This window comes from Microchirus variegatus, assembly GCF_963457635.1.
Source record: "Microchirus variegatus genome assembly, chromosome: 16".
NCBI lineage: Eukaryota > Metazoa > Chordata > Actinopteri > Pleuronectiformes > Soleidae > Microchirus > Microchirus variegatus.
The window spans coordinates 23018155-23043806 of record NC_139817.1 but is presented as its reverse complement, the minus strand read 5'-3'; the positions used below and the strand labels follow the sequence as shown (position 1 = coordinate 23043806).

The 25652-nt window shown below is 42.3% G+C and overlaps 3 protein-coding genes across 3 annotated transcripts in view; 2 read left to right on the top strand and 1 right to left on the bottom strand.

Moving 5' to 3' along the window:
- zdhhc8b (zDHHC palmitoyltransferase 8b) overlaps positions 1-11933 on the top strand; it is a gene marked incomplete at its 3' end in the record, with an annotated part of 74442 nt that extends 62509 nt beyond the window's left edge. Inside the window, exons 3-11 of the mRNA XM_083902778.1 lie at positions 1962-2119; positions 2645-2817; positions 5313-5415; positions 5765-5856; positions 7091-7223; positions 8891-8996; positions 10127-10233; positions 10352-11418; positions 11798-11933. Of these exons, the coding sequence (XP_083758904.1) occupies positions 1962-2119; positions 2645-2817; positions 5313-5415; positions 5765-5856; positions 7091-7223; positions 8891-8996; positions 10127-10233; positions 10352-11418; positions 11798-11933 (2075 nt within the window). The remainder of the gene's footprint in view (positions 1-1961; positions 2120-2644; positions 2818-5312; positions 5416-5764; positions 5857-7090; positions 7224-8890; positions 8997-10126; positions 10234-10351; positions 11419-11797) is intronic.
- A 2596-nt stretch (positions 11934-14529) lies between these two features.
- ranbp1 (RAN binding protein 1) lies at positions 14530-19309 on the bottom strand. The gene is made up of 6 exons (XM_083902796.1): positions 19196-19309; positions 17377-17555; positions 17071-17228; positions 16498-16626; positions 16277-16345; positions 14530-15637 (listed from the first exon to the last, which is right to left on the bottom strand). Exons 1-6 carry the CDS (start codon positions 19208-19210, stop codon positions 15486-15488), a joined length of 702 nt encoding a protein of 233 aa, XP_083758922.1. The 5' UTR covers positions 19211-19309; the 3' UTR covers positions 14530-15485.
- Positions 19310-20844: 1535 nt separating this feature from the next.
- trmt2a (tRNA methyltransferase 2 homolog A) lies at positions 20845-25576 on the top strand. Its single transcript, XM_083902117.1, has 12 exons — positions 20845-20889; positions 21847-22483; positions 22624-22732; positions 22876-23057; positions 23149-23263; positions 23346-23461; positions 23555-23666; positions 23895-24017; positions 24138-24213; positions 24523-24639; positions 24720-24816; positions 25277-25576. The coding sequence occupies exons 2-12, from the start codon at positions 21849-21851 to the stop codon at positions 25461-25463; spliced, it is 1869 nt and encodes a 622-aa protein (XP_083758243.1). The 5' UTR covers positions 20845-20889; positions 21847-21848; the 3' UTR covers positions 25464-25576.
- The last annotated feature ends 76 nt before the right edge of the window (positions 25577-25652 follow it).

The window sequence follows — 25652 nt, the reverse complement described above, 5'->3', positions numbered from 1 at the left end:
CCCTGTCACTTCTGTCAAATCAAATCAAAACCTCTCTATTTGACTAAGTCTGTGTTTGCATTGCCTGTGTGTGTGTTTTGATATCACTTTTTAAATGGTCTGTATTTCTATGGCACATTTCTAGTCTTGATGACCACTCAAAGCTGCTGGACACTACAGTTTTTCATTCACCCAGACACACATTCATGCAGGGCAGCACATTTTGTATTACACATCTTTCAAGCGTGCATAAGTTAGCAGGAGGTTTGATATTCGCTGGATATTCGTTTTTGAAAGACATTTTCTCAATCAACAAATAGACATTTTTCCATTCTGATTGCTGTCGTAGTTGCCAATGGTGAGCAGCTACTTACTACAGGAGGTGTTGATATTTGCCATTATTGTGAAACGGTGTGAAATTAAATATTAAAAAAATTCACCAAAAATCAACCAAAAAATATTTTCTCATTCTCTCAAATGTCTATTTGTTGATTTTTGGTGAATATTTTAAATATTTAATTTCATACCGTTTCACAATAATGGCCAATATCAACAAACCGTCACCTGTAGTAAGTAGCCGTCTACCATTGGCAACTACTACAGCAATTAGAGTGGGAAAAGGTCTATTTGTTGATTTTTGGTTAATATTTTAAATATTTAATTTCATATTGGTTCACAATAATGGCAGATATCAACAAAATGTCACCTTTAGTAAGTAGCTGCCTACCATTGGCAACTACTACAAGAATCAGAATGAGATATCTTTTTGTTGATTTTTGGTGAATTTTTTAAACATTTAATTCCATACAATAATGTCTATTTGTTGATTGAGAAAATGTCTTTCGAAAACGAATATCCAGCGAATATCAAACCTCCTGCTAACTTATTCTCGCTCATCTTTCATACCTATTTCATGCCGGCACAGCTGTCAGGAGCAACATGGGGTTAAGTGTCTTCAAGGACACGTGCTGCTTTTCCACCACATGGTCCCACCACGCCTCACCTCGGCACGGCTCGACTGCATGTAACTGCCAGGACTTGTCGCGTTTATACGCAACACACACAAACTAGTGACTTGTAAAGCAGTTGTTTTTCGATTTACTGAATCATTCGAATCAGTTAATTAAAAAGATTTGTTCAGTACTTCCTCCGTGACCGGCGCACAGACTCGGTTACTGAACTGAAATAGAGCGGCAGGGTTCATGATGCCGCTCGTCACTTGCGACTACGGCTTTCAGCAGTGCTGTCAGTAATAGACCAGACTCCTCTGTTAAATATTGAGATTTTAGACATTTCCGTGTGAAATGTTGGAGAATAACCCACACTTTCAGGATTAATAAGTCTTTAAACGCGCTGTGCCGTAGTGGAAAAGCGGCAATGCAGACTAGTGGAGACAGGAATTGAACCCCACTTCTTCGCTCCACCACCACTGAGCTATACCGTCGCCCCCCATTTTCTAAAGATGACAAACTATTGGGAACCAATTCCCAGCATTAATCATGACAAGAGCAAATATGTGCATCACAATCACCTCAGACATTTCCAAGACATACAGTATAAATCAAAACTTCACTTCATGCATTAATTTTAGCATAAATCTTAAAGCTTTGTTGGATAACATTTAAATTTTTTTGTTGTTGATATTATTCTGCTCTTTGCCATGTCCTTCAACTGAAAATGGACTAAAGAAATACTATCTAGCCTTTGTGTTCCCTCCGTCTCCCATTACTGGTGCAATGTTCGCCCCATTTGCTTTGACATAAAATGAATCGCTTCCTGTGTGCAGCTCATATCAATCTAAACACCGCGACACTGAGAGACGCAGAGAGAGTCGTGCGGCGGCTTAATCAGCGTTGTGCAAACTTGTTTGATGATGGTTTTAAACCTCTCGTGATCCATCTGCGGCTCCCGTTCTCGTCTGTGTGAATGGCTGCTCTGCATCTGTTGCCTGTGTGTTGTAAAACCCGTGTGCTTCCCCACAGCGGACGAGGACGAGGACAAGGACGATGATTTCCGGGCGCCGCTCTACAAGAACGTGGAGATCAAGGGCATTCAGGTCCGGATGAAGTGGTGCGCCACCTGTCACTTCTACAGGCCGCCTCGCTGCTCGCACTGCAGTGTCTGTGACAACTGTGTGGAGGTGTGTGTGTCTCTGTGTCTGTGTGAACACTAATGCATGTGTGTAAACTTTGTACAAATGTATACATGCATTACGATTAAGGCTAATTTACAGAATTAGATAAACATTAGCATTTCATCAGTACTCTGATGTTCTTTTGGCTTATACTAAATACAAATCCATACACTTTTTTTTACAATATTTTCCGGGTTTAGTTCACATCCTCACTGAGGTCAATCCTCTACGAACAGGATGTAGAAAAACACAAGTTGTACCCCAGCATTTTCTTGTACACTATCTATTATCTAACACTAGCTACAGTATTGTTAGTCTATGAAAACAAGGAAGCAATGAAAATAGCCTGTAAAAGGTCAGAATTACATGAGTATATTCAGCATTAGTAGCTGCACGTTCTATTGTAGTTACAGCAGTTTAATTATAGATAAATTATTGAAAATGAAAATGTTACCCTCACAACCCAACAAGCAACAAACTTCACGAATGTTTTAATCTGACTGTAACGCTCTCCTCCTTCTCCCTGCTCAGGACTTTGACCACCACTGTCCCTGGGTGAACAACTGCATTGGACGGAGGAACTACCGCTACTTCTTCCTCTTCCTCCTCTCTCTGAGCATCCACATGATGGGAGTTTTTTCCTTCGGCCTTATGTTTGTCCTCCACCACAGAGAGAGGCTAGGATCACTGCACACTACTGTCACGTATCTTTTCACTGGAAGAGCTCACTTTTGTTTGGTCATGTGTTTGTTTTCTTTAAATGACCAGTCTGAAAGACTGGTGTTTGTTTAATTCAACCTATTGAAAAAAAGGAGAATAAATAGAACAAATAGTTCCCATCTTAAGCCCAATTTATACTCCAGCATAAAGTGCTTTACGTAGGTTACGGAGACCCCTCTACGTCGCCGGAGAGTCTGTCGGAAAGTCTCTCCGTCGTCTCCGGTTGCACGAAATATGGCCGAAGTGGCCGTCACTCCGTCAAGGGACAACGGAGACGGCTAGGGCTGTGATTGGTCCTCAGGACAGGCTTAGATAATGCTGCTCTGTGCCGGCCACTGTGCGCACCGAGCGTCCACAGAGGCGGAGCTGATCACCGCAGACAACGTCGCTGCCAAACTATAAATACGTCATACCTTAATACACATGGCGTCTCGCTGCTAACAGTGGCAATGCAACCGCGGCCAGCGACCATGTTATTTTACATGACTTTTTGAAACACTACGAAAATTAAACAAAAAATATTATACAGCGACTAGACAATGCAGGAGCACATCATATGTATAAAAAAGTGGATTTTGGGTTATATAAACCCATAAATACTACACAGTGTCCCTTTAAATAGTATTGTTAACAAGGGTAGGGATTTTGTCTTAACCCTGATTTTATGTACTTTCTTTTATGAGAGTGCACACTAGTTTTAAACCCTATTAAACTTACTATGGAATACTAATACCACTCCTTAGTGAGATGTGTAAATGAAATCAACTACAGCTTTTAGCAAATAACTCTCTCTATTAACTATTTACTTAATAAAATAACAAATGTTGATTTTAACATGAAGACAAGACAATGAAAGTGACCTAACAAAAAAACAAGTGGTCCGAAAGCAAAATATACTGAGGATGGTACCTTGGTTCCTGGTCCGTGTCCGCATCCACCTGCTACAGGTGCGTCCCGTCCAGCAGCAACTCCCACTCGCGTCCGTCGTCAGAGTGATGTCACGCACGGCTCCGGTCTCCTCCGTCTTCACGTCGGAACAGCGGCTCCTGTCTGCTCCGTTGGCTTAAATAAGTTCGTCACCGTCTCCGCAAATCTAGCCTCACGGGTCGTGGCGGAACCAAGCTAGTCCGTGTAGCGTGCTATCTGAGCCTCAGCGCGACTATGCCTCGTACTGAGTTTACACAGAACACTCGTCACTGTCCTGGCTGTTGTGTTAACACCCACAGTCACAAATACACACTTATTTTTAATAAATAAAAATAATAATTTAAAAATTCAATATTCTTTTCACTATTTACACACACTTTTTCCCTTTATCTTCGCTTCTCCTGTGTTAGTGTCCAACACCTTTCCGGTCCGTGAGAAACACCTGCATGCCCGACGTTCTGGCCACCTATTAATTATCAGTAGAGACAATTATCAGGGCAACATTAGTTCCTAACCGCATAAATCCTCAACGTACATTCTTAAAATGATTTTAATCATTTTTGAGTACTTAATATATATTTTTTTATATTTTTAATTTTATATAAATACACTAATTATTCCCCCCCCCTAACTAAGTTACATGAATTTGGGAAAATCTCAAAACGCTGGCCATGCGTTTCTTCTTCTTTCTTATTAATGGCGGGTTACAGCTTTTGTTTGCGTATACCGCTGCGCCACCTACTGTACAGGAGTGTGTACAGGGACTGGATGGGATAGACTCACTTTCTCATTTTTTAAAGGAGAAAATAGATAATGAACAAACAATCAATCAATCAATCAATCAATCAATCAATCAATCAATCAATCAATCAATTAATTAATTAATTAATTAATTAATTAATGTATTTATATATAACAAATAAATAAAAATAAGGCTAATAAATTTACCTAAATTATTTCCATTAATCTTGTATTCTTTAAGTAACTGATAAGGGCTTTAATTCTTTTCCTCTGCATACCTTGTTCTTCTAGTATGTTGTGTATTCCTGTTTCTACTTCCTGTTCACTCCATTCCTGTCTGAAAACATGATATTTTGTACAGTGCATTAATACATGCTCTGGGCCTTGCGTTTCCGTGTTGACAGACAATAACATACTTTAGGAAAACGGTGACGTCATGTTCCCCAGCTCTCTCTTGTGCTGTCATTCATTGTTTTGTGTTTGTAGATTGTTTGACAGTTACTAACTACTGTCAATGACAAAGTAACTAAAGTCAGTGTGAAAAGACACTTGAAAAAAACTTCCTGTACTTAGAGATGTCACATACAGGGGTGAAAAAAGTGTTGAATAGTAAAATAAAAAGAGGAGAAAACAGATCGGTGATTGTTCTCCACAGTCAGCTGCAGTCTGTGTGTGTCCAAGTCTTCAAAATGACTAAATTTCCTTTCAAAAAGTTGGTGCGTGCAGTATTGTATTTTCCTCCCAGTACATCTTGTACTGTCATGCTCTCTCTCTCGTGCTGCTCTTGTTGCCCTTGACCTCTGTTGCTCAGTCTGGTGGTGATGTGCATTGCAGGGCTTTTCTTTATTCCAGTCATGGGACTCACAGGTTTTCATATGGTGCTCGTGGCTCGAGGTCGAACGACCAACGAACAGGTGAGCAGACGCACACACACACACACACACACACACACACGTCTGTTTACATTCACACAGAGTCAAACAGTCGACACCTAGAGCCCTAACTTGCTTCAGGGCAGCTTTGAAATATTCGCAGAATCTTAAGAATCAGTCACTTTGACTGTAGCTGTCCACACGCAGCCTGTGTGAACCGATGCTAACGAACAGCACAGAATATTCCCACGCACATCCACTGTGAATCATCTTCTTTATATTCACGCTCTCGGGCCCTCTGTGTCACTGTGAAATGTGTTGATTTGTGTGTATCCGAGGCCTCGTGCTCCCTTTCTGCTGCACGACTGAAACGAGGCATTGTCTCCCTCAGGTGACCGGCAAGTTTCGTGGAGGAGTAAATCCCTTCACCAGGGGTTGCTGTGGCAACGTGGAGTACGTCTTATGTAGTCCTCTGGCACCTCGGTAAGATGCATGCGTGCGTGTGTGTGTGTGTGTGATTATGCACATGAAAGTACAATTTGAATAGAGCCTATAACATCCATACTATAGCACCAGTGCAGCAGCAAGACTACAAATTCATGTTCTCTGTATTCCTTATGTTGTGGGGACCTAAATCTGTTTACACAGTCACATTATGGGGACAAAAATCAAGTCCCCGTATACGTTTAAGGTGAATAATTTAAGTTTTTAAGTCAGGCTGAGGTCAGGGTTAGGATTAGGTCAGTTGTATTTTTGGTTAGGGTTAGAGTAAGTCTCCAGGAAATGAATGTAAGTCAATGCAATGTCCTCTGAAGTCATGGAAACTAGTGTGTGTGTGTTTGGTTTAGAGAATTGATTCAGTGTGTAGAACAAGAGTTAATGGGAAACAGAGCAAGTCAATGTGTTTCTCTGTGAGAGACAGCGAGAGAAAGAGAGAGAGAACACCCATTCTATATCATATAGGCCCTATATGATATAGAATGGGTGTTCTCTCTCCCCTATATTATAGGGGATCGACGACCATCCCAGAAAACTCACTGGTGTGATTGCAGAGATACAACAGCAGGTGGAGCGAAATGCTGTAAATGTCTATGTGTCATTTCACAGCCTGTAATGTAATTTTTAATGTTTTTTTACATTAACGGTGGATATTTTTAGAATTCCATTTCTTAAAAATGCACGTTTGTTTCTAAAGAGTGAGTTGGTTTTTGGAATAAACTCCCTTTGTTCCCACACTAACCATTAAACATTAACAGATCCTTAATTTAATTATAAATGAGTCCTGTAAGACTCACTTAGACACTGTTATCTCAGGAAGTCCTGTATGACTTGTTTTAAACCATGTAACAGACCCAATGGGAGCAAGCAGATATTAAATTCCAATTTTCTTTTTCTGTTTATTTGTCAACAAATAGGAATTTCAACAAAACAAATGAACAAACTGGTACATTACGGCATAATGGGGTTCTATTTAGCTTAGTGAGATGGGAAAGTAGGGAGTAGTCATAAAGAACAGAATAAGAATGAAATGATCATTTCATTAGTGTACCCAAAAGGTTAATGTGGGATCATAGAGGACTATTAAGTTTGATGTATTAATAAGAGAGGACTGAGATATATTCATCCTGCTGCAGTCTTAATACTGTTAATGCTGTTGGGATTATTACAAAGTAGAACCTGCCTGATATGACAGGACTGAATGTTTATTCCCACACAGGTACGTGCTGGACCCCAGAAAAAAGCCCCACGTCAAAATCCAGCCTCCGTTCATCAGACCCGATCTCTCAGACAGACAAATAACCATTAAAGTCAGCGACAACGGCATCCACAGCACCGTCATCAGCTCCAAGGTCAGTTAGTCGTGATTATAGCAGAGCACTTGTGTGTTATTTGTCTGCAGCTAATGCTTTTTTTTATCAGGTGACGTTTCCTTGTGAACAGTTATATTATTACTTAAAATAAAATGTGATTGACAGCATGTTGCATGTGCTACAGATATATGATTCAGTACCACATAATGCACTTTATTTGTTCTTGGGCTTAGTGCTGCTGCATATATGACAATCAATTTGTAGAAGCTATAGATATCACAGTTAATTCAATAAATAGTTAAGGGAAATTTTTTTCATAAAAACGACGTCCCCACGCAGATCAGTCGTGGACACTTCCCATTTTGTGTTTTTGAGGCGATCGGTCAACGTATGGCGAAGTCTTAGGGCACTTCCTTTTGTCGTGGCGAATGGTCGAAATTCGCCAAACTTGCGATGGTTGCCGTGACCACGCCCCTTTTTGAAACCATTCGGATAACGTTTTGCCATCGATGCGTCTCGTACAAACTGTCGCATTATTTTCACGTCCGTACGACAAACGCGCTCGGACGAATTCGTTAATTTTTTACAAAGCGTGCAAGATGGATGCTGAATCTGTGTTAGTTTTATGACGGGAGTCCTTGGTAAAGGTTGGCCGATGTAAGGGATCCCTGTCCCTGAAAAGTTTGGGAACTGCTGTTTTTATAGCATTCCAGCTTTTCTGTCTCTGCTTGTAAAAACACACCCATCTTATCAGCCTCAAGCCCAGTGTGTGTGTGTGTGGGGGGGTGCACTTACTTAGTTTCCTTTTAAGGTCTAATCCTGCAAGTCAAATTATTTTCTGCAGTTAAAGGTTTGGTCAGGGACAAACTTTGCTGTTCACTGAGATAAAGAGAACGGCACAAATCAGAAAATCCTCTCTGACTGAAAGCTGCAGTGCGTAACATTTGGTTTTTTGTGTGTGTGTTACTTTTCTGTATCTTTTTAGTCTTTGTGAACAGAAACAATGTAGCATTATTTGTATACTGTGTCCTTTATGTGACAAGCAATACTAACAGACGTGACTCAGGGAGCATTTGTGTGTATACAGCAGCAGAGGTTAGTTTTCTCAAGCAAGCTTCTTGGTGTTTTCAGTCATACTCTCACTTTCACTAATACTAGCTCAATATGGCTGTTCCTAAAACAAATCACTTCCTGTGTGCAGGAATGTCAACTGGGCAACACGAGATCACAGGGATGTGGGAAAATAATATGTAAAAAAGCCCTTTGATGCTTCCAAAGTAAATGTGAGATATCTGATAAACTGCTGATACAAGTCTGAAAATGAGAAAAAAAAAATAAACAACTCTATTTAGTTTATGAGCGCTCTCAAATTCGCTCCGTGTTTCTATTTGAGGTTAGCGGCCTGAGGATACAGCAGCTGCCATTAGCATAACACACACAAATTAGTCTGGCAGCAGGTCCAGTTCCATTATAGGTAATGTAGACACTTGGTTGAGAGATGGATGAATAATAGCCATAATAAAAAAGATGATATTTGTGGTTGTGCACCAACTAACTCAGGTCTCAGAAAAAAAACAATTCTTTATTGTGAAAAGGAAATGTTTTCACCCCAGCAGTCACTAAAGAGAAGAGCAAAGTAGAGCAGCTGTCTAATGTAGCTTTTACTACTATATAAAAACCCTAACACTGGACTCTCCTCTCTGTAGTCCAAAAGCAGCCTGGATGATCTGGATGACAAAGACACTCAGCCGCCGCTGCCTCCTAAAGCGGACCGGTACAATCAGCTGAAAAACCAGCTGACATCCAGCGAAGGTACGAAACACACACACACACACACAAACCTGCCTCCCTCTCTCCTGTCAGTCATCATCCATCCCATTTCTGGGCTGCACCAAACGGCATTTCCCCGTAGATCACCATTTCTTGTTCAGCCTAATAAATGTCCACCAACCGATGGCAGGTTGACGGCCTTCCCTATGCCAGGCCAGAGAACAGGCGTGATTTGTAGCGAGCTTGAATGCTCCATTTACTGAATCAGCATCAGATTTGTGGTGTGATGGGAGAATTTTCGGGGGAGTGAATCTTTGCAACATGAATCATCAGCCTTTTTTTTTCTAATACTGTGTGTCAGTGGTGCTTTGCCAAATGGAGGGATGACAGTGGAGTCTACACTCTCCGTCTCCTCCATGTGAGGAATCTAGTTATGGCGGTAGATTTACAGCGAGGGATGTTTGTAAGCCGTAATGTGTTCTTTACTGTGTTGCATTCACAGCAGTATAAATTTATAGTGTGAACCGTCAACGGCAGGTTCCCTCCAATGTCATGGTGCATTATGTTAGGGAGTGAACCCTCGTCATCTTTCGTGTTGCAGCAGTGCAGCTTGATGGCTGTTTAAAGTACTACAGTTGGGTCTAATTGGATTGCCTGCCGTGTAAAAGCACTGCACAGTTAAGAGTTATTTGTATCTCACTAAAACACAGCAACACAGGAACGACGACTTGCCTAATTTTTGTACGTCACCGTCAAGGTCAAGGACGCTCTCTAAGTTCATTCTATAGGAAAAGAGACGGTGTGTCTGTTTCCTGTGTGTAAGAAATCGTGACATCGGACAATGAAACTGCAGATTGTAACAAATGCAGGACTCTTTCGCTCACCCCCCCGGTGGCCTTCACACACCAGAATGAAGGTCATTCTTCTTTGAGTGCAGAGTAAGCTGCTGCTTGGCAATGCAAAACACACCCTGGCTGGTCTGTGCATCTGGACAGCTGTAGAAACATGTCAGCACAAGAATAAAATACATATAAAAGGCTTATTGCCACTAAAACCAAATTATTTCTATTTTAAAGCAAACATAGAAATGTAGAATGTAACTCTAAAGCCTCCTTAGTGTCATTTCTACTCTCATTACAGTGTGATTAATCCTCTGTGTGTTTGTGTTATAGAGAGTTCTCTTTCTGGTAAAACCCACCCATCCACTCCAGCTATGTACAAGTTCAGGCCATCCTTTGGCACCATGCCTAAAGTCCACTACCACACTGCTGGAGAGAAGGTAAGACTGGATTTGTTCGTACATTTTTTGGTGGTTAGTAGTACGTCCAGTTTAAAAGCCATGGGTATGGAACATTTATTCAGCTGTTGGGGACTTAATTATGCTGTTTGCTCTTCAGATTACCATGCAAGATGAACGCAGGACATCAGCCATCTTGGAAGAGGGCATCCTTAGTCACGACTATCGATCTGAGCCAAACCTCGATCTGCCCGAGTACACCAACGCTACCCTCCACCGCACTTTCCAGTCCTCTCCACTGCAGCTGGACTCCGACCCCGTTAGCTCCCGCTCTGTCAGCTTAAAGCAGGGTCACCGCAGGCTGGAGAAGGGCCAGCTCCTCGTCCTGCAGCCTCACACAGCCACCACCGCCCCGTACAAGAGCGTCTTCTCGCCTAACACGCTCTCCAACCGCAACGGCAGTCTGTCTTATGACAGCCTGCTCAACCCGAACATCTCTCCAGCCACTGCCAGTGAATGCATGGCCCACCGCGGTATGCCGTCCATGGGCTTCCACTCGCCCTACCTGCCCACCAAAATGTGCCACATCCGAGAACCTGAAATGCAAAGGCACCAGGTTGCCCCCGTCTACAGCCCGGTGATGCCGCAGAGAGGGGTCGGCAGGCAATCCCCGCACCAAAGGGAAAGGGACCCATCACCAGTGCGCTACGACAACCTCTCTCAGACCATCATGGCCTCCATCCAGGAGCGAAAGCAGATGGAGGAGCGGGAGAAGCGGCATATGCTGCGTGGGCACTCTCAGACTCACATCTATGCCCAGGACTCTGGCGTGTTCGATGGTGGCTACGGTTTGGCACATAACGCTTGCTATCCAGATGGGCCTCGTGGCCCTGGCTCCAGAGGCCCAACGCCTCCAGCCTACGGAGGCTCCAGGGACAACCTGGTGGGGGTCGGGCTGTTAAGCTATGGCCAGCGAACCCCCGTGTTGCGCCACGCAGGCTCCGCACTGGGCCGCGCCCCTAGGACTTCATCCACGTCCCTGCATACGGATCACAGTAGTAGTAACAGCAGTCAGAGCAGGGTCACTGGCCTTGAGGGGCCCTATCGCTCCCCGGCCCACCAGCCCCACTCCCCCGCTATGCCCCGCTCTCCCTCGTACTCTCATCAGAAATTCTCCTACATCAGCGCCCTTGAGAGGACAGACTCGCCTCGTCTCGGGGGCCCAAGGTATGAAACCTAATGTTACTGCTGTGGGACCATGTGCTCTACAGAGGCAATGTAGTCCCACTGGAATTAGCACGTGTGTTCTAGGGAAGCTATGTGAATACATTATGCAGTTTTTTTGTTCTATAATATTCATTTTTTTGTATTATTTCACTGATTTGTCAAGTGAATAAAATTGTGTGACTTATCTTATTTTGTTTCTTCTGCATGCTTTTCACCTTCTGGTCTAACATTTGTAAGCCTTTTGCTTCATTTAACAACATTTTCTTTTTGCCCTTCTGTGTCTTGTCATTTTCCATCTCCCTGATATTTTTACTCTGAACATTGCATCTAACGTTGCGTTGAACCCGTTTTCCCTTCTGTTCTTCTCTTCCTTGTGCAGAGAGGCCATGAAGGTTAATGGGCAGATGGACTGCCACCACCACAGCACCCAGGGTGTCAACCTCAGCCCCAGTCGCCACAGTAACGTCAAAAAGGTGACGGGTGTAGGAGGCACCACGTACGAGATATCTGTGTAAGCAGGGACACCACAGTCACCTCCAGTGACCACAGCCACTCCGTTATAAAGAGATTGTGTTTTCTGATGGCCAGTCACAGGGGGGCAAAAAAAGTTTGGCGGTATAGTCCAATCAGAGGATGCGTCTGCTCTCGTGTAGGTCTGTCTTGCCAAATGCCTGTTTGTTTGTTCCTGATGGGATTGGTTGTCAGATGATAACCCGTGCAGCCTGTACTGTATATGTGTGTGTGTGTGTGTGTGTAGTGTCTTGTCATTACCATTTTTGTGGCTTGTCATCTTGGTTGTGAAGAGTTTTCAGACGTGGTTATGATAAGCATATACGTTGTTCCAAATGTCACGCAACCTTGTTTCAAGAAGCGCTGAAAGCTGAACAAAAAAAAACATTTAAAAAAAATGCCGCAGATAAATAAAACACTGAGATCCTCACTGTGGCCTGCTGTGAGACGAGACTATAATGGTGCTTCACTTTAACCTGTACTGTTCCAAGTCATCTCCAGAGTGTGTGGAGGAGTTGTGCAGCTTTGAGAAGCGAGGGTGGACAGACGGTAAGTATGCGAGAGGAGAAGCTGGGAAACACGATATCAAAGAGAATTTCATCTCATCACTTTTGGAGGTTGCATTTTCAGATTCAAAGATTTATTCGAAGGTATAACAAACTGCAACTTCATCGTAGTGCAAAATAATTCTCTCAGGAATGAGTGCAAACGGCAGAGAGGTGTAATGGGATAATATTTTGATATGAATTCATGGATTATTGAATGTCTTTTTTTTGCTTCATCTCAGTTTGAGTGCAGGTGTTTATAGGGCTCGAGTCTAGCTTATTGCCTTTAGATGCAGCTTCTGTTTGGACCTCACTGTGTGTGTGTGTGTGTGTGTTCTGAATGATCAGAATACCTCATCCTATCCGAGTCATAAGTCCAGCCTTGCACCACCAATACAAGTCCTCTGTTAATGTTGTTTAAAAATTTGTATGTAAATTAAGATTATAATAGTATTTGCAACAGTAAAAAAACAAAAACAAGTCCCATGTGGTGAAATGAAGATAATGGTTTACCTATTCATTATTTTGTAGTTTTTTTTTTTTTAATATATATATATACCCATCTTTCAAAAACTATGCTTGATACATCTTGTTTTTATACAGATACTTAAACCTGGAATGGATGTATTATTCTGAGTGCTGTTGCTTGTCGATAAATTATTTACACGGTAAATAAATGATATCAAGATTAATGGGTAAAATTCATGAGCGTGAAACTAGCTTGTTCTAACTTGCAGTGTAAAAAAAACATGTATGATGAAATGTTATTGGCTGATAAAGGTTAAAGAGGTGAAATAGTGAAGTCACAATCTTGGATACAACATGAGCTGTCCTCATGTCGAGGAATAAGCTTTTAGGAGAAGAAGCTTTGAGATTTCAGTGACAAACATGAAACCATCTCAACTTCTCACACAGCAAACAGATGATATATCACTACTATAATTATGTGCAGCAGCTGTCCGGTACAGCTCCCACCTCCGAATTTGAAGGTTATTTTTTTGCTTTTACAGAAGTCTTATCACATTATGTTGGACTATAAAACTAAAATATCTAAGGTGAAGATTCCCATCCATGTACCTGAACATGCCAAAAGTTACCCAGGATGTAGAGTGATCCACATGGTCCAGCTATGTTTGCGTTGAAGAAACCATTGTTGCCTTTTGAGATGAGAAGCTGAAGTGGTGGAAACACTATTGTAGACCATGGGTGAGGGGGAAAACCCCAGAAGTGTTTACTGTTGAGCAACAAACACTAGATAAAGTTTAGAACTGTATTAGAAAAGCAGCCATAGTACTAGGTGATACACAAGCTGGTTTGATATTTAAGTACATACTGTTTCCAGGAACTTTTTTTTCTTCTAATTTCTTTTATGTTCATAGTTTTCTTTCTTTCTTTCAGAGATAAGTGTAAATGTCAATAGCTGAGGTGGAGTCTTGCTTTCTGACTAGGTTGGATGTTACTGAAACTTGCTGTGCTTTCAACCTTCTGACCTTTCAAGGTCTCACCCGGCTGCCTTACTTCACATTATACTGTGTTCACGGAAACACAAGATAATGTTGATTCATTCGAAAACATTTCTGTTCCAAGGCTGCAGTATGCAGGGCTGCACGTTTTGTCAAAATTTGGCGAGCATCAGGTTAAGAGCTAACAAGAGCATCTTGAAATATCTGAATAGACCCATTATGTTGCCGTTTGACCACATATCAAAACACTGTCGATGTCATTCCTCTCTGCAAGATGACTGCCATTTGTCCAATATTGTTGTTTTAGGGATGGACATCACTGCAGGTCAGGGACCATTCCTGACAGTTAGCAATGAATCCATTCAGCCATAAGCTGATTTTGTCTTCTGAAACTCAAATAGAAAGTTGAATATGTATCAAAATATATGGCATAAATGTATATACGTTCCTATTTTTGTGAAGAGGAAATGTTTCCCAATGACCTGATCAAAGTAAATAAAGTTTCCATCTCTTTGAGTGAACATTGACTCATTTGTGTATAAATTACCCCCCAAAACCCCCCCGTTGATTTAAATAACCCAAGTGTGGTGTTTGACAGCTTTTATTCGAAGGTGGAAGAAACATTCTGAATCATTTGAGTGCAAATGAAAAGCAACATTTCATCCAATGTACATGTATTTACAGATGCACTGGCACTTGGATGCACTTTAGAGGCAAGGTTAAGAACTTATTTAGTGGAAAGAAAAAGGAAAGGGTGATGAGCACACACCATGACGGGGCACACTCTGTTACATATACTCTACTACATGCTTTAAAGTGTGGGAATGTTATGACCTAAACAATACAAACTATTTCCTGTTTCATAACGTCAGAGCATCACTGCACCAAACCGTGATGGACTGTTCACTTTAGACTTGATGGTATTACAGAAAAGAAGGAAAAACTAAAATGCTTAGCTAAGTGCATCTGATCTATCGGTGAGTTCCCAACAGAACTGATATTTCTACAAGGCTTTCGCTGAGCGGTCTTTACCTTACTTGCCGTTTCTAACCGTGGAAGCATGGAGAGCAAACAGGGTAGGAGGACCTACCACAACGAATATTTCTGTATTTTTGATGCACCTGCATAATGCCTGGTCCCTGACCCTGTGCTGCTTACAAGCAGGCTACATTATTATCCTCTCCCCTTTCAAAAACACTCCTCAAAATAACAAAAACAAAAAATACCCCAATGTGGGAATTGTCACTATCACAAGCCTCTTTTCACAGTTTGTCAAATGCATCGTTGAACTGTAGATGACAAGGATGGAAAGTGTGGCATTCCACAGTGCAAAGAGGTGAAGGGGTGGGAGGGAGTTTTTTTTCACAATTTCTATAGCTTTTTTTTCCTCCCCAGTGGCATCAAGGACTTGTGATCTTGAGGCAAAACAGAATTTAAAAAAACAAAAACTAATAATATGCAAGTGTCCAAATTCAGTTCTTTTAAAGTCTATTGTAGAAAAAGAGGAAAAACTGATAAATTGAAGAGCAGCAAAGCGAGTTCTTGGTTCTCAATTCTTCTCCTCAGCCTTTACCTCCTTTTTCTCATCTTCTTTCTTCTCCGACTCCTTTTTGACCTCTTCCTTCTTGTCTTCTGAAGCCTTGTCCTTTACCGAGAGCCCCTCCAGCTTCTCTACCACCTTGTTTGTGCTATCACCATCACCTGTGGCAAAGCAGTGAAATGTGCAGTGAACTACAACGCTGGAAAGGTCAAACGCAGTATCACACTTTTTGTGCCGAGAAAACATTCCTTACCCACGGTTTTAAGTTGACATTTTTACTCCAGTGATGAGATTATGGAATAGTGCAAAAATGGCAATTGTAATTGTAGCAGAACATAACGACACCAGCCTTTTAGAAAGACGGCGAGGTGTTAAATTCTGCATGCTCATGTAGCAGACAGAAAAAGTTCAAGGCTGGAGGCTGCAGCAAAGAACAGAGTGAGTCTGCACACTTATGACATTTGCACCGCTGTATGTACTGTTCACCCAATTTAAAACGGGTCTCAATAGACACTCAAATGTGGTCATCACACAGATGTTGCAATAACCAAAAAGTTCAACCCTGTTTATTCATGTGTCATATGTAGTTTTAAATGTAGATTTCACCTCACTGTTCCAATATAAATACAAACCCATTGAGCTCCACTCAACCACGGCTGACCTTTCAAAGCCACACAGGATGACTAGGTGTTGAATGCTTTTTAACTGTACAGTGAATGCTGGGAAGCACCTTCACTCTTCACTTAACGTGTAACCTGTACGATTAATTAGAAGAAGCTAAATTAACAGGTGTCATTTACCTGTTTCCTGTAGATTCTTTTTAGCCGCCTCCTTGCACTCATCAAACTTCACCTTGAACTTCTGGGCATCTGTCAAAAGAAGAGAGAATCAAGTATGTATCCACATAAACAAGATGTTGTGTATAACAACCAGAAAGTTGGACTTTAGCTGTTTGCCTATACAATGTGATCTAAGCAGAATCTAATGGAATCAAACATTGAGTTTGATGGACAGTACTTACTTTCTGCATTTAAAAAGCGTATTGCCAGAAGTTCAGGTTTGGGACATTCATCGGCATAGTCTGCTAGTGTGTTCCACACCCACGCCCTGTCACTGCCTGCGTTAGGCTTCAGTTCCATCGTGGGTAGGACTGCATTTCACATGAAGAACAGTGTAAATAAACAGGCAACTGTACGAGAGTTTTACATACATTTCAGGCCTTGAAAGTTGCTATTGGGATAAACCTACAAAAACAACAGTCTCCTTAAATGTGTTTATTTGTAGTGAACACAAATGCAGTGGAATGGTAACAGCCCAAAGTCATCTGGTAGCATAACCATCTTAATGGGAGTATTTGTAGTAGAAATACATATATGGACTATAGAAAACACAAAGGTCTAACCCTAACCCAACAGAAAGGATACCAAGTATACACAAATAAAAGCATGTACACGCATGATTCATAGATGCATGTACAGTAAACTTTGCAATACTATTGTTTGTCATATATCCATGTTATTATAGCCAAATGTTTAATGTGCCTTCTCGTCCTTTCAAACGTGTATAATGAATGATCTTTGCAAATTTGACTCACTGTGATGATTAGCACAAATCTTCAGGGTCCGGTCTCTCCTCATCAGGAGGCGGATTGTGCCCTTCTCTTTGTGTTCAAGCATCTTGACGTCACCCGTTCCCCTCTCCTTCCACTCTGGGGGGTCATTCTCAGAGGCAAAACGATATAGTTTGGCCCGCCTGAAAAACAACAGCTTTATACATCACCATGGCTGCTACATCCAGCAAAGACAACAATATGGTGGATTCAGCTAAATGAATATTAGTCAATACCTGTGTGACGCATTTCATGAGCGTGAAAAAGACAAAGCCTATTGAAACAACTTACATTTTAAAGAGTTCCACTTCATCCTCTTCTAATGTTTTCACATCCTGCTCAGGAAGAGACACGATGGGCTCAAAGTGTGGATCGTGATTAGTGTCCTCTGCACCCTCTGTGGTGGTGGTGGTGGTGGTGGGAGCGACAACAGTGGCTGTGGTGGTGGTGGCGGTCTGCTCTTCCGGGTCCTAGCAGGGGAAGCATTGAGTGGGTAAGACACAGAAAAATATTCAGTAAACTATTCTGCGCACGTTTAAAGTGATTTAGGCATGTAGTAGAGGTCAGAAACAAAGATGCCGACAACTGACCGACAGATGACCTCAGACGCTTCAAATAGAGGGATTTGAGAGCTGGTTGTAGAGCTTTTGTCAAGGGAGGAGGCGTAAATCGGAGTTGCTGATCTAAGCATCTCATTATGCGCCACATTATCATAACTGTCAAAGAAAGTATTCAAAGGCAACCGTTTTCTATAAAGTAAGTAACAGACACTCAGGATAGGGCATGATGAGACTTGTGGAAACTCATGCTGCATCATTACAAAATACACTCACCTGCCACTTTATCACCTGACCATTCTCTGTAAAACCTTTACATCTTTATTACTTGAAAATCCCAGTGGATTAACAGTTTCTAAAATAGCCAGACCAGTCAGCATGGCACCAACCACGCCACTTACAAAATCACTTAAATGATCCCTTTCACATTAAGCACTTAGCTTGAATTTCAGCAGGTCTCACTGGCCGTGCAGAGTTGCTGCCATGTGATTGACTGATACAATATTTGCGTTAACAATCACCTAATAATAAGGAGACAGTTGATTATAAAACTGGACATATTTAAAATTGACTTAAAAACCCCACTTGCCTCACTTTCGCCGGATTCTCGTGAGTTAGCAGTATCCAGACGTAACGGTTCAGCTAACGGGGGTACACTACATTGCTGCTACTGAAAATTTAGACATAAATATACTTGTTGTATAGTTACTTAAATTGCGTATTTGACACGGACGATTTTAGAAATATGTTAAAAGTGTAATATTGGCTTTCTTCGATAATATTTAATTGTTTTACAACTGTGTTTTCCTGAGACAATTTACTGAGAAGTTGCCTAGCTAGTGAACAAGGCCTGCCATTAGCGTGCTAATACAAAGCTAATGGATGGACTTATTTCTCTCCACGGTCTGTGTCGCCAACTAAATTTTATAAAAGAGCTGGTGTGACAGGATCTGTAGCGGCAACTGGCTCTTTACTATCTGCTAGCTGTCACTGTTAACGGTCCGGGGGACTTCCGGCGCTCTGCTAAAACAGCTAACATTAGCCAACGAATAGTAGCAAGTGATGTGTTTGGAAGACAAAGGCAGGGATCAGTGGACCTGGCTGCCCTCGTTTTCTCCGGCCTTTCCGAAAGACGCAGACTGTCCCCTGCCCTGTTCATACCACTGACGACCGCAGCAGTTTTATGAAATCCTCACAGTTCTGGTCATCGCGTTTTCCCATTTAAGATCACATGAGCTAATGCTAACATGCTGACTTGCTGCACACTGTTGATTCATACGTAAGCCTACGGAAACGTCGTAAGAATATAAAAACAAAGTTGACATTACAATCTAACCGTTATTAGCTTATTTCATGACACACTGCAGCCTTAAATCACATAATAAGCTTTTCTGGCATCACGAGTGACTGCATCATTGTCGGCATTACTGGTTTTGCAGCTTCCACGACAAACTTTCTGACAAATAACGACACGTTTAACGCAACGTTCGCCACCCAATTTTGATTTTAAAGTGACCAGAAGGCGTTAGATGACCTAAAATTCTTGAGCTCACCTTTGGGTCTGCCATATTGATGTAGATGTTAGCAGATTGTGGAAGTAGTTTTGTAGATTCAAACCCTAAACTGGCCGCCGTTTCCCTCCAGCTACTTTCACTTCCTGCTACGGCTTTGGCGCGCCGAATTTCCTTCTACGTATGCACGCGCTCACAGTACGACAAGGGAGCGCGCGCCGCCCTCGCTTCCGATAGGTGTCGTGCTAAAAAAGTGATGGTCTGCCAGAAATTGATTCGGGTCCGCGTGCACACGTGACGATTACTGCTGATTGTCTCTGGATTCTGTCGTAAAGATACAACTTTGGTTGGTATGGTTGATATTCTTGATTATACATATGCTTGGAAACTTACGTAAAGACATGATTGAATGTTGACTGCGTTATCCCCTCAGCAACAAGTTAGGAGCCTAAATAACTTTTTGGCAACTGGACTTGGATGCTGCATGTCATGGCTATAATGTTTAAATTGTGTCATAAACCCTAATGAAACCAAGTTTTTTTGACACTACTACACACTTTTTCTGCACACTAATGACATTTGCACCGCTGTATGTTCTGTTCACCCAATTTAAAACAGGTCTCTATAGACACTCAAATGTGGTCATCACACAGATTTTGCTATAACCAAAAAGTTCAACCCTGTTTGGTAGCATCTGGTAGCATAACCATCTTTATGGGAGTATTTGTAGTAGAAATACATATATGGACTATAGAAAACACAAGGTTCTTCAACAGAAAGGATACCAAGTACACACAAATAAAAGCATGTACACGCATGATTCATAGATGCATGTACACTAAACTTTCAGAGAAAAGCACTTCATATGCGAAAAGAAAGGCGCTGCGAGTGTGCGCGCACCCGCGGAACCCGACTCAGTTTCTGACAGACGGTGTCCTTTTGGCACGACACCTGTACTGCGTCACAATTCAACCCCACCAGTGCAGTAAATAATGCAGTAACCTGTACTCGGTCAAAAAAATATATACCTTATGCCAGGTTTTACACATACACTTACAGTGATAATAGGGTGAGTCATGGTATAATATGACTACATTTATTAGTGGGAGGGAGCATTATACACGCTCTTTTCATTGTACATAATGCAGTGAATTTGTAATTGCTTAAACCACTTTCAATGTTTTCTTTAAAACAAAAAAGAAGAAGAAATGAGATGGTAGTGTGGTTCTGCGCATGTGCAGAACCTTAATGTAGCAGATTTTGAAAGGTAGCGTGGGTTGATAGAACACCTGCTTCTAAACTAAATGTTTGCATAAAATATAACGCTACCCACTGTTTTTCTACCATTTATGTAACACCTAATATCATTTTGAATCGGTAAAGCAGACGTTTCAAACTAATGCTGTTTACATTGTTATATGACAGCACGAGTGTGTCGTGACGCATTTCACGTAATAATGTGTTCCAGTTCAGTGTTTTTGAGTAGGGCGTTACCTTGGTTGTGTACAAGTCTTCACAAAGTATACGAGACGAGTATAAGTTGATGTATAAGTCTTAGGTATTATTTTGTGAACACGAAGCAGCAAAAGTGCTCGTGACGACGCTCGAGCCTCGAAAAGACGACCCTGTCACTTTAAGAAAGTTCAGAGGTCACGCTGCTGTGTGCACGTGGTCACATCAAACATGGCAGCGCGCTGTTGGGTTTGAGTGAGAGAGAGACTCGTAAACATAAATAGGTAAGTGAGGCCTCTGCAGAGGCATGTGCATTATTATTATGTATTTATTGAGACAGGAGACTTTAAAGTGTCACATGTTACGTTAAAAACCCTTTCTTTTAAACAAAGAACAATTCCGGCTAACATTAATAAGCCCATGTGTGCAGTTTAAACGCATACAGAGTTAACTGACGTCCCTAAAGTTCATATTCTGGTATTTACCTGCAGCTGTTTTCCATTTTAACTGTTAAATCGATACTTGTACAATACAGATAGTTTCTCAACAGTGCTGGAAGCTGTGTGCCAGTTCTCCCATTATCCATAAGCATGTATGTAATTCGGTTTTTACAGAATCATTAAATACTACATTCTGGAAATCGTCAGTAAATAAAAGATAATGTATTATGTCACCTATTTATTTAAATAAATACAGTCTGATGTTTCAATTCCAACTATGAAGTAAAGCAAGCTGCAATTTAAAGGTGCATTATGTAATAAATCTAAAGCAACTGGCCATAAAATCCTCCTAATATGTCACAGAGACTCAGGAATAATGTTCATATAACAAACTGAACTCACCAACAACAACAGTACAGACAAAATATTTGCATTAAAAATATATTTTGCAGACTGCAAATCATGTTTATGTTTTGAAATCATGTTTTGGCGTCATGTGGCGCCACCTACCGCCGTCTACCAATCATTGCAGTCGGTAGAGTCTCAGCTGCCGAGCAACCACGGGTTGCCAGTTACGTCAGAAAACGAAACCTAAAAGACCTTGGTATTTTGAATATGAATGTAGTAACCGTTTTTGGCCACATTCTTACATATGGCACCTTTAAATCACAATCATGGGTAAAATAAACAACAATTTGAAGATTGGTGTAAAATGCAGAATAAAATGTGAATTAACAATCTTTTTAAATATAACATCAGTTTCAGTCTGTTCACTCCTTTGTTTCTGTTCCCGTCCAACAGTGATGGCAGATGCTAGCGGCAGCTCGATGGCCGACGCACTTCCCTCAAAAGAGGAGCATCCCGACAACCTCCTCCAGGTGTCCGTTAATGACGATGTTAAGACTGACGTCAAAGCTGCAGATGAGAGCGAGGCCGCCTCTGACCCGAGCGTGTACCGCTACATCAAAGAGGAGCTCTTCACATCGGAGATCTACAAAGTGGAGATCAGGAATCTCCCCAAGTTTGTCGGCTTCAACGACCTGAAGAAGTTCCTGGCCAAGCACGGCCTCAACCCGCACAAGATCAAGCTCTTTGGCAAGCAGACGTTCGCCTTCGTCACCTTCCGGAACGAGGAGGAGCGCGACAAGGCCATGAAGATGGTGCACGGCATGCAGTGGAAGGGTCAGGTGCTGAGCGTCAGGTTGGCCAAACCCAAAGCAGATCCCATCCTGAGGAAGAGGAAGCAGGATGAGGAGGAGGAGGAGGAGGAGAGCGCGGGCGGGCAGCCGCCATCCAAGCGGGCAGAGGGGGATCAGGAGGAGGAGCCGTTCAGCGTCCAGATCGCCAATGTGGTGACTCCGCTGTGGAACGTGCCGTATGAGGAGCAGCTGAGGAGGAAGGAGCAGGAGGTGGTGGGAGTCCTGCAGAGGCTGGCAAAGTAGGTGGTGCTTTATGGCGCTTTTCTGTTGCCTGGCTGATAATCCAAAAGCTGTTTTTACTTATAAAATCTGTATCTTTTGAGATGTTTCGCATCTTCTGTGTTTTTATGTGTAACCATTCCTCACCTTTCCTTTACAGAGAGATTGGAAACACCAACAAAGCCATGCTGCCATGGCTGTTTGCACAGAAAGGCAAATACAACAAGATGTGTTGTCCCTTGGAAACAATTCAACCCTCTCCCACACAGGTGCAGTATATTCACACACACACACACTCTTATTTTACAGAGATCTACATGTAAGAGAAAGACAGCGTATTTAATTCGGTCTTTATAACAATGTTCTACTCATTTGTTGTTCTCTTCATGTTCCTCTGACCGCGTCATGGCAGACCGAGTACAGAAACAAGTGCGAGTTCCTCATCTCGATGGGAGCAGACGGCGAGGACAAGACCATCGGTTTCCGCCTGGGGAAATACAAAGGCGGCTCGTGTGCTGTGGTGGGGCCGTCCGAGACGCGCCACGTCTCAGCCGAGGCCAAGCGAGTGGTCAGCGAGTTCCAGAAGTTTATCAGGTCCTGAAAGTATCTGTAGATTTTTTTGAAGCGTTTTAAGAGGAAAATGTTTCCGCTGTTGCGTTCAATGTTGTTGTTGTTTTGCGAACAGGACGACGCCGTACTCTGTGTACAGTCCTGAGACGTATGAAGGACACTGGAAACAGCTGACCGTACGCACCACGAGGACCAAACAAGCCATGGCTGTCGCGTTCTTCAACCCACAGGTGAAGAAATGATCCCAGTTCAACTTATTTGGGAAAAAACCAAAACAAGTTTGACCTTTTAATTTTGTTCACTGACTTGTAGAAACTTGAAGAAGAGGAACTCAGTGCTCTAAAGAGCTCCATGAAGGAATACTTTATAGAAGGAGAGGGGAAAGACAGCGGCGTGACCTCTTTATACTTTGTTAAAGAGGGTCAAAGGTGAGAGGGGAGAAGCATTCACTCTCACAGTCTTCAATACCACAAAAACATTCAGCTATTCAGCACAACATGTTGTGTGTTTGGACTGTGAAGGACGTCTCCGAATCCAGAGGACATGCCCTGTGAGCTGGTCGCTGGAGAGAGCTGCATCCACGAGGAACTGCTGGGTCTCAGATTCAGGATTTCACCTCATTCCTTCTTCCAGGTGAGACACAAGTATCGATTTTGTTTTCAGTTGACGTATCAGTCCACTAGATGGTGCCAAGTGCTCAATCTCACAGGAGCTGTTGTGTGAGGAAATTGCAATATATGATTTTGGAAATACTCAGTATATCGTGATAATATCGTACCATGGCGTCTCTGGCAATTCCCACCCCTACTCTGATTTACAAGTGCACAGGTGTTAAGTGTGTGTGTGTGTGTGTCGTGGCAGGTGAACACAGCAGCTGCAGAGGTTCTTTACTCTGCGGTGGGAGAATGGGCTCAGCTGGACCAGGACAGCACAGTGCTGGACGTTTGCTGTGGGACGGGAACCATCGGCATTTCTCTGGCCAAGGTAACGTGTGACGTCTGCGTTGTTTAACATCAGAGATCAGAGATGTTGTTCATCTGTCTTCATGATAATGGTTTAAGAAGATTAATGACAGTTTTCACATTCATCTACTTTTGTCTCCAGGGAGTGAAGAAGGTGATTGGGATCGAGCTGTGCCAGGAAGCAGTGGAAGACGCCAAAGTGAACGCAAAGCTCAACGGTAAGACAACGGATGATCGTCACACTGATGCCAGAATAGAGTAATGCAAGATTTGTTAATATTGAGACAGACGGAGGCAACAGCAACATTGTGCTACTGAAGTGAGACGACTGCAAACGCAAAGAAAAGTGAATTCTATAGCTCAGATAAACCTGGTTGTTGAGCAGTTTGACATGAAAAATGCTTTTCTCCACCCATCCATGTGCTGCAGCTGTATACACCCAAAACGCTCCCTGTTTTTCAGATAAAGAACATCGCATACTAATCATTTTACAGCATCTCTGTCACTGTGTTCCTTTGCATTTTAAGGTCTAAGTAACATCGAGTTCCACTGTGGAAAAGCAGAGGACGTGTTCCCCAACATCCTCAGCGCTCTCGTGTCGCCTCACATCACTGCCATTGTGGATCCACCGCGGGCAGGCCTACGTAAGTGAAGCAGCCACAACTGTACGTTTAATAACTACATCATGTGATGCATATTAAATAACTTTTTCAACCAAACACAGATTCCAAGGTGATTCTTGCCATCAGGAGAGCAGAGCACCTGAAGAGGCTGGTTTATGTGGCGTGTAATGCAAAGGCAGCCATGAACAACTTCATCGAGTGAGTCTCACTTACTTTTAATTTGACTGTGCAGGCTTTTTTTTTTCGCCCCCTTGGAGGACATTTTGATTGACCACACTGACATTACAGGTCAGCCAGAACTCCGCCATCCAGATTCAGATTCTCTCCAAAGGCAATCTGCACAATAAACAAGACAATACGATTACTTACAGTAGTACAGACGCAGGCTAATTGTGTTTTTATTCATTGACAGATGTATGAATACTCTCATTTTGTCCTGTGCTTATTGCACCACAGTGACTAGTTAAAATGTTGTCTTTGAACATTAGGAAAAGCATGGATGTAAACAGTCAGATGAACTAAACGGCAGTTACTAGCATTTTACATGCTAAGAAAACTGCCTAATATTAAATGACGCGAGAACAAATGTCAAACTAAACGAGCACCCGGGTCCATAAAAGAGTGAAATCATTAACCATAGTCATATTTTTCACCTTAGTCTGTGCAGAGCACCGTCCAACAGGGTTCACGGGGCTCCTTTCAGACCAGTGCGAGCCATGGCCGTGGATCTGTTCCCTCAGACGATGCACGTCGAGATGCTCCTGCTGCTGGAGAGAGTGGACTATGACTCCAAGAAGCAACAGCAACCCAGCAGTAATCAGGAAGAGACAGCTTCTTTGCCTTAGAAACAGAGACATTTAAAACCCCCTTAAACGCTCTCTTCCATCATATTTAGATAACTACAAGGCTTGTACTCTTCACTCACCTTGTGTCTCGTTAATCAGTGCTTCAATACATTTACTTACAGTTTGTACTTACTTCAGCTATCATAGACTGTGTTGCTGCCTGCTTTTACTTTAAGTTTTGGTTCAGTA